Genomic DNA, 8830 nt, shown 5'->3' on the forward strand with positions numbered 1-8830 from the left:
AAAATAAATTGATAATTGAATTTATATCATTTTTCCTTAACAATAAGGAATTTTTAATAAAAAATTAGAAAATGAGTGGATCATTGGAAATGAAGCTTGTTTTTCATATCAGACATCATGCAACTATTTTTAGTTCCCCAAATTTGCTTTTTGGTTTTCCAGATTTTAATATCTGAATATCCACTGCATCTTCAAATAATACATTTGAAGATGTAGTAGACATTCAGGGAAACTTGACAACAATTAAAAACAATCTTCCAAAGATGACTGTTTTTAATTGTTGACTCCATTAATGCCATTGTTTTATTTCATGAAAATCACAAATATGTGTGTGAATTCAATCAGTACTTTGAAAAAACTGTCATTGAATTTTTTTATATCTAGAAAAATAAATGATTTGAAAATAATTTGTTTTTTAATCCCACACTGTATAAATATTTAAGAAAAAGTTAGAAGTCATGTTTAGAGAGAAGTTGTTATGTTATGTAGGTTGGTAGTTAGTTTTTATAAGTTATGAAATTAGAACAAATGTGTACCTTTGTTGGAAAATAAAAACATTTTCATTTATATTCAATTCTTTTTTCTCTTTTGACATGCTAAAACATTTATATAATTTATTTGCTATAGATTAATTTATCTTTGCTATTTTTAAAAAATTATATTCAATGAATAAATTCATAATATACACTGCAAAAAACATTTTTTAGTTACAATTTTTTTTACAAATCACACTTCCAATAAACTTTTAATATAGATAATGTCATATTCTACATACAGAAAAATCACAATTATGGTTAAATAATATAAATACAAACAAAAATTTAATGTAAAAAAATTATAATAAAAGATCTTTCTTTACCTTGTTAAAATCTTTTCAAAACAAATTACAGTTCTTCTGGAATCATTTCTACCAATGGAAAAACTGTTAAGATTTGGAAAATGTTCTTCTATCACTTTATGTACCAAAAATCGATAGTATTTTAAAAATGGTGGAAATATCAAAACACTGAAAAAAACACAAGGACTTTAATAAACTTTTAAAAATAAATAATATATAACAAATTATTCATACATAAAAATTTTCATAATTAAAAGTTCATTTAATCTAACATTCCAATCAAAACCTTATAGTATGTAGTAATTTATGAGAGTTTATTCAGTTGCACTTTTAAAACATGTTATGAATTTGAAATAATGCATTAATGCAAATAATAATAATAAATATGTCAAAGATACAGGGGCTAAAGCAGCTAAAATACATGACGTTCTGAAGAACCTAAATTTGAATCTGTATTCAATCCTGAAAAATTTTCATGGATTACTGTGGCCTGGATATCAATCTATTACTACCAGGATATATCATTGTAGACTCTCTTAATAGTTTACAAGATGGAAATTACAAGTAAAAAACAAAAATAAATGATTCCTATTATATCTACAAAAAGTAAAAGTAATACATTATTTATTCATACAGTGTAAAAATAAAAAGGAAGTTTTTATAGTTCTATAATGAAATTATCAACAATGATTCTCATTTTATAGCTCCTTTGGGGATAACCTGGGATCTTGGAATTTATTATATCCTGTATTGATTGAGTTTTACACTGGATGGCCTTCCTGAAGCCAATCTCACTTGATGGGATACAATAGCCTGAAACCTCTTAAACTCTACTCTTTCACACTGTAGTTTTTAGAGGATATCAGGATCCCAGATGACAATATAAAAAGTTGAGAACAGTGAATTGACTAAGATAGACCTGAATTATACCAAAATTCTTCTAATTGGTAGAATATCAGCTTTATTAGTTATTATGATCTATTCAGCTTCTTCAATAAGATCTGTTATTAATAAAATATATATTTTTTAAATTTTAATAAAAATATTTCAAGAAAAAAACAATTCAGCTTTTTTCTAAGGACAATATGATAATTTATTTAACACAAATAGTTAAATTTTCACAATGTTTTATTTTAAGGAAAAGGTAGAGATTTTTCAATACCTCAAATATGTTCATAATAATGATTGACAAGTGTTTTGCCCGATCAGCAAACTTAAAAAGTGTCAATAAACAGAAAGTAATGCAAACATCAGATAGTAGGCAAATATGTCACTTAAGTCCCAGAAAACAGGAGAAAACATTTAAGTTTCTTAGTGTCAAGGTTCTCCAACGACATGAACTAAAAATAATAATAGCAGCTATTTATAGTTAGCTTTGAGTCAATAGATTAAAAATCTAATATTGCAAAAGTGGACAATCTGCATCAAGTTAGCTTTTATAAATTAATGGTTCTGTAAAACTTACCTTTCTTTTACTATAAAAACACGTAATAACTCTATACAAATGTTCTAAGACATTTTTGGAAATGTGTCAATGTATGTTGTGTACTGACCGACATCAATTTTTCGCTAAATTGTTTTACAGAATGTCTTTGAATCGATTGTGTTATAGAATGATGATCAAAAGCTTGGAATCGGAAACGACGAAGGGAAAGTATAATCAAAAACAAAATGACCTACCTGTCTTCTCTAGCATCCGATAAGAATAGCTCGACATCAGAAAGTATATATCTAACGAATTCTTCGTCTTCGGACGTCAAATATCTTCCATCCAAATAAGATGCCAGTTTGATGACTAAAAATAAAGAGAAAACACTTTGAACAGATCCGACACCATTCGGCAATCAGAAACACGCACAAAATCAAAACGTCTCAAACCAGACGTCACAGAGGTCGAATGACGTCACAGTAAAAAACACTAATTTTTCATTTGTAAAGTATATATTTAACAACTGTAAAATACTAATATGATTTTATTTCGAAATTCGCAAATTTTGACATAATTTTAATAGTATCGAGCACAGCTTCTTTATAATTAATTAAGATACGAGAGTGATAAAAGTCAAATTTTCTATTATGTGCTACAGATATTCAAAAAGCACTGCCGGAATATATAAAAAGCCAAATATATTTAGTTTTACGTATATACATGCAAAATCAGGTTGTCACTCGAATCTCGATGCTATTAAATTTTTTTAAATTAATTTATTTGTATTTATATTGCAACATTGAAAAAGAGCTAGCCTTGTAAAGTCACGATATCCTAAAGATAATCATTGTATTTCGATATATTGGTCCCCGTCCCTCATCACCCGGCCGCCCCGTTGTGGGTCTGGCCAAATCCATAATAAGCTTGCTAGAAACCCTCTTAATGCCAAAAGGGCGGAAAGTGTTTTAAAAAATCTTTGTACCTTGATCCTCGAAGAAATAGAAAACAGTCGATGTGAAAAATAATAAATATAAACTAAAATTAATTATTTGAAAATAATATAAAGAAAAACACAGTATAAATATTTTTTAAAAAAATTTCTAACTCTTTGTACTTTATGGCCCGGATTCACGAAAGCGTTATAACGCGACTTACGACGAACGTTCGTCGTAAGTTGAAATAAGACAAAATTGTATAACCGGAAACATTGTAAATAGGCATCATTATACAGTGGGTGATCGGTTAACGAACAGATCGGACAACGAACAAATCGGATAACGAACACTTTCGCAAAAGATTTTTATGTTCGGACAACGAACACATGATCGGATAACGAACACCTCACAGAACAAACACAAGAAGCGATGTAAATTAATGAATATCGATTGGTCTTCCCATGTCTTCGGGAAACAATTCGAAACTTTTCGGAGTGTGGGAAACGTCGACATCGACGCTCAAGCCGGTATATACCGATCGGATAGTATTCCTCCGAACTTTGAAACTCTCCCTTGTAATTCCAGCCTTTTATTTTTCTGACAAAACAATTCTTTTATGTATTCGCGAGACTGTCGGGTAGGCACTCGTTAAGTTTTGCGTCTGTTTTTCTTTTCGAAAGGTGAGAGTATAATAGCAAAGGTAGAGAGTGGGCAGAAGATGCCTAATGTTGCTGGGCAGTATGGCGTGAACAGGTCTACAGTAGGCCGCAGTTCAATCTTATTTAAGAAAAATACTGTATAATCAAGAAGACTCAAGCAGCTAAAGGAGTAACAAAAATCACATCTGAGAAATAAAGAACATCGAAGAGTTCATAATGGAACCTGAAACGGATCTGAAGACAGAAGAACGCCAAGAACTCTTGAATGAAGAACACCAAGAATCTCGGCGAGATATGATTCTTTCTGAAAAAGAGGATTAATGCCGATATCTGTTATTAAAGATCCTTTGAAGAAGTGGGAGGATGTCAGAACAACGGTCTTAGAATGGCATCTAAACCAGGTTGAGGCTTGGGGATTTCTACAATTGCAATGCTATTAATTACTTACGAAAAATCCTAAAGAAGAGAGAAAAGCAATTGACATTAGACATATTCTTTAACCATTTGAAACGGAAAAAAATATGACTAATAAAAATGCAAGACTGTGTGTGTATGTATTTTTATTATTACATATAAATAAACGTAGTAAGAAAGTATATATTTTTTATTTTTTGGGGTCTTTAGAACGAATTAATTAAATTCCCATAGAAACCTATGGTAAATCGATGATCGGTTAACGAACAATTCGGATAGCGAACAAGGTCTTGGAACGGATTATGTTCGTTAACCGATCACCCACTGTATTACGACATGGAGTGTGTTTTACTGGGTACACGACAACTGAGTGATCGTCACTTGGGCAACAGAAACTTAAAAATTTTTGCACGCTTAGCGAGCATACGATTTGGCGGATATTTTTTATTTTTTGTAAATATTAGTAAAGAATATATAAATAATAATCTTAATTTAATTAATTTAAAATATATGTTCTCCATCTCAAATTAATTAATAATCTCATGCTCCTTACATCATACTTTTCCTGATAACAACAGAGTTGTGCAGGTCATTTATTTAACTCCATTCAGGGAAAATTTTTTTTAAATTAAAATACGTAACGTAAATTCCGGTCTAGACCATAAGTTTATATGTAGTTAATCAGGGCTACCTGCCCCTACGCTTTTCATATCTGATCTTGACTTTCATCTATCTAATACCGTTATCGAGATTAAAGACAGACATATGATAGGAATTTACAGGTCTGCAATTTCAAACTTGCAGCCCAATAAATGTGGTTAAGACTTATGAAGTACGAGTTATAAATTATGAACTATGAATTACGAGTTATTTCCAACTTAGGAAAAGGAAATGCTTTGGAACAACGTATTGTAGCATCGTTAATTATTTTGTCAGAAGCGGTTAACAAATAACATCAAAGAAAAGCATTTCTTCGGAAACAAATTACAGTCGACCCCCTATAACGCGGTTTCATATAATGCGGTTCGTATATCGCGGCGAAAAATTGCGACCGTATTCGTATAAAGACGCTAAAAAGCCTCGTAAAATGCGGTAAAACGTCATCGCCGATCGTGTCGCGACAGGATTGGTCGAATCTGGACCGATAGTGGACGAGCAGCAGGGCCGGCCATCGGGGGGTGTGCGGCGGATGCTATGCACCAGGGCCCCGCGATTGAGGGGGCCTCAACATTATCGCTTTAAGAAATGAAAATAATACTGTGGCCGTCGGCCATATAAAATAATATGTATATTAACAATCCACGAAAAAACCTTTTTACGAGTGTTATGTCACTAGTAAATTCCACAAGTACTTTCGACCTCCACCGAGGTCTGCTTCAGGTGGTGACTGGCCGTGTTTCGACCCGGCCGTCGTAACGATGTTGCCAATATATATATTTGTATATATATTTGTATATTTGTATATAGTCGTAGTTTCAATGTTTATTTTATAATTTCTTCTATCTCTTTTTGTCTGTCTTATTTCTGGAACTTTCTGGTGACCGTTATTGTCTCTGGGTAGGATTAGCCGTTCTAAGAATCAAAGAGAACTGTTATAACTGATCTGTTGTAACTTGATCTGTGTCAGGTCAAAGATAGAAATTCCTACATACTTTTCGAATGTCTGAGTGAGTTCTTGTGTAGTCGTCACCCTAGGTCAGTTGTATCCAAGAGTGAATAAAATCTGATTTTTCTGATATTTTCCATAAGGAACAAACTTCAATTATTATTAGGTATGTAAATTTTGAAGAGAAAAGATTAATTATAAATGAGTCATTTATAGGGTTTATTGAAGCAACTGATGTGACTGGAGAAGGACTAGCAAAAAGTCTATTGAAAACATTAAGTGAGCTTGATTTAGATATGAATTGTAGAGGGCAGGGATACGACAACGTTAGCAACATGAAAGAGAAATATAAAGGTGTACAATCTAGAATAATTGCTAATCCCTCATGCAATATATGTGTCTTGCCTATCACACTCTTTTAATTTAATAATTCGTGATTCCGCTTCCAGAAGAACATATTGTAAAAATTTTTTGGAGATATTGCAACGTTCATATTGCTTATTTTCTGCATCTACGAAGAGATGGGAAATTCTAAAAAAGCATTTAAACATTACTCTTAAACCATTATGTAAAACTCGTTGGGAAGCCAAAATAGATTCGGTTAAAGTAGGGTATACACAGTTTGAACAAACTTGTAATGCCCTAGAAAATTTATTGATATAAGTAACGATAATACAGCAGTATCCGAAGCTAAAAGTCTATTGGATTCAATACAAGAAATGCCATTTATTTTATGTTTAACAGTATGGTTTGCAATGTTGTCTAAAATTAACGCTATCAATATACTATTTCAAGCGAAAATAATTATTCTTGAGTCTGCTTTTAATTTAGTCAATAAAATTAAAACTGAAATCCAAAATTTAAGAACAAAATTTAACACATTTTTAGATGAAGCAAAAGTGTTAGCACGTAATTTGAATATTTCAGAACATTTTCCTGAAAAACGAATACGAAAAAGAAAAAGGTTATATTCCTAAATAGCAGAAGATGAAGTTATAGAAAACCCGGTAGAGGAATTTAGATGTTATTTTTTTAACACTGTAATTGATATTGTTATTGTACAAATAGAAGATAGATTTAAAAGTATACCAAATATTATTTCTGATTTCAAATTAATCACTGATATAAAAACCTTAGAAAAACATGAATTAGAAAAATGTTCCAAAAACTTTGTAAAGTTTTATAACAAAGATGTAGATGAAAACCTAATCCAGGAAATTGGTTTGCTACGGGATGTGATTTTGAATGAAAGGGATGTAAATAACGCACAAGACATATGCAATACATACTAAATAATAATTATAATGAGTTATTTCTAAATGTATTAACTGTGTTAAAACTTTTCTTTGCGTTGCCAGTTACTATAGCAAGTGCTGAGCGCTCTTTCAGCAAATTAAAATTAATAAAGAATTATCTTCGGTCCAGCATGTGTGCAGAACGTTTAAATGCACTTGCTATATTAAGAATCGAAAAAAAAATTGCAAAAAATTGTAATTTTTCTGAAGTAGTTAATGTATTAGCAAAAAACAAAATCACGCTTTAAATAAACATGCATTAGTAATATATGTTCGTGTTTGTAATTTTTTTTTACTTTACAAAAAATTTAGGCCCCAAATAGTTTGTTGCAACAGGGCCCCTTTATAGAGAAGGCCGGCCCTGACGAGCAGCCAAACTACTTACACGCTACAGAGAGTTTAGGCGGGTAAGTTGAGTTTACTATCGTCTGTACAGTATATAAATTAGGTACTGTAAGTCTAATACAGTACTGTAATTTTATACATTTCTTGTGAAAAAAACATTTCTTATTCAACGGCCATAAAAATTATTTCTATTAATGATGTCTCCAAAATTCAACAAATTTTTCGCAGAAAAATAACTTATCAGAAAACGTGCCAGCCGTTTGGTGCGCTGCTCCGCGACGAAAACAAGCTTAAGCAATGGCGTCGTCGAACGGTGCACACTCTGTAAGTAATCCTACAATTTTTTGTTTATAGCATAGTTTATACGGATTATTCCCAAAAATTATACGTGTTTTGGAAGTGTTGAATCGATTAATTTTATGGAAGAAAACCTTTCAAACAACCGTAGTCCGTAAACTCCACACGTGACGGACTGTGATTGGTTCATATATTTAAGGATTCCTACAACGTGAAATTCGTATAAAGTGGAACGTATCTGCTGCGTTATAGGGGGTCGACTGTATTTTGAAGAATTTTTATACTGTTTTTTTTATATGTACTGTATTTATTTAGTGTATTTTTAATTCTATATAATCATTATCTTTGTTTTTATGTATATTTGTTAATTTTGGGCTTTTTAAAACTCTTTCTGCCCTGTGGGCATTCATTTCATTCATTCATTTGTTTTATTAAGATACCATAGTGGTACATGCCTGGTACTGCATAGCATAACCGGGTAGTAATATAGGTAATACAATGGTTTACAGTATATGAGGAGATACATGAGATATATATAGAAATATAATTGAGTTAACATAAAATAAAAGTAATAATAATAAATAATAATAATAAAGAAAAGAAATAATGAACAGATACAAATACCGAAGTTACAAAAATGCAATAGTAGCAGGATACAGTAAGTTATTATAAAATACAAGGCCCGAGATGAAGAGGTTAATAGTTCACCTGGACGGTGAGTGGATTCCCGGACTGTCCGGATGGTAACACTATTCCCCGTGCTCATTTTCAATCGGTCCCAATCGGGGCGGGTCGCCTCTGCCGCCCCCACTACGCTACGCCACTGATTAGACCTAATCTCCAATAATTACCTTTTCCGCCAGAAGTAACAGTTGGATTTATCCTCCGTTCTATTATCATTTTTCTTTTTTGGACTCCATCTCTCAACGCCCTTACTTCGGAAGAAGTAAAACGACGCCTTCTTTTTCTCTCTTCCATTTTATTACCGAAACTCGCGTCGGAGATAACTGGA

General features: G+C 31.7%; 1 protein-coding gene across 1 annotated transcript in view; it reads right to left on the minus strand.

Moving 5' to 3' along the window:
- The window catches only part of LOC111625875, a 68504-nt gene extending 59674 nt beyond the window's left edge, over nucleotides 1–8830 (minus strand). The window contains exons 1-3 of the mRNA XM_023369125.1: nucleotides 8670–8830; nucleotides 2519–2633; nucleotides 860–1006 (exon numbers count right to left, since the gene is read on the minus strand). Of these exons, the coding sequence (XP_023224893.1) occupies nucleotides 860–1006; nucleotides 2519–2633; nucleotides 8670–8796 (389 nt within the window). The 5' untranslated portion in view covers nucleotides 8797–8830. The remainder of the gene's footprint in view (nucleotides 1–859; nucleotides 1007–2518; nucleotides 2634–8669) is intronic.

The sequence above is a fragment of the Centruroides sculpturatus genome, unplaced genomic scaffold (assembly GCF_000671375.1).
Source record: "Centruroides sculpturatus isolate CEXI.00-Female unplaced genomic scaffold, Cexi_2.0 scaffold333, whole genome shotgun sequence".
In the NCBI taxonomy this organism is placed as follows: domain Eukaryota; kingdom Metazoa; phylum Arthropoda; class Arachnida; order Scorpiones; family Buthidae; genus Centruroides; species Centruroides sculpturatus.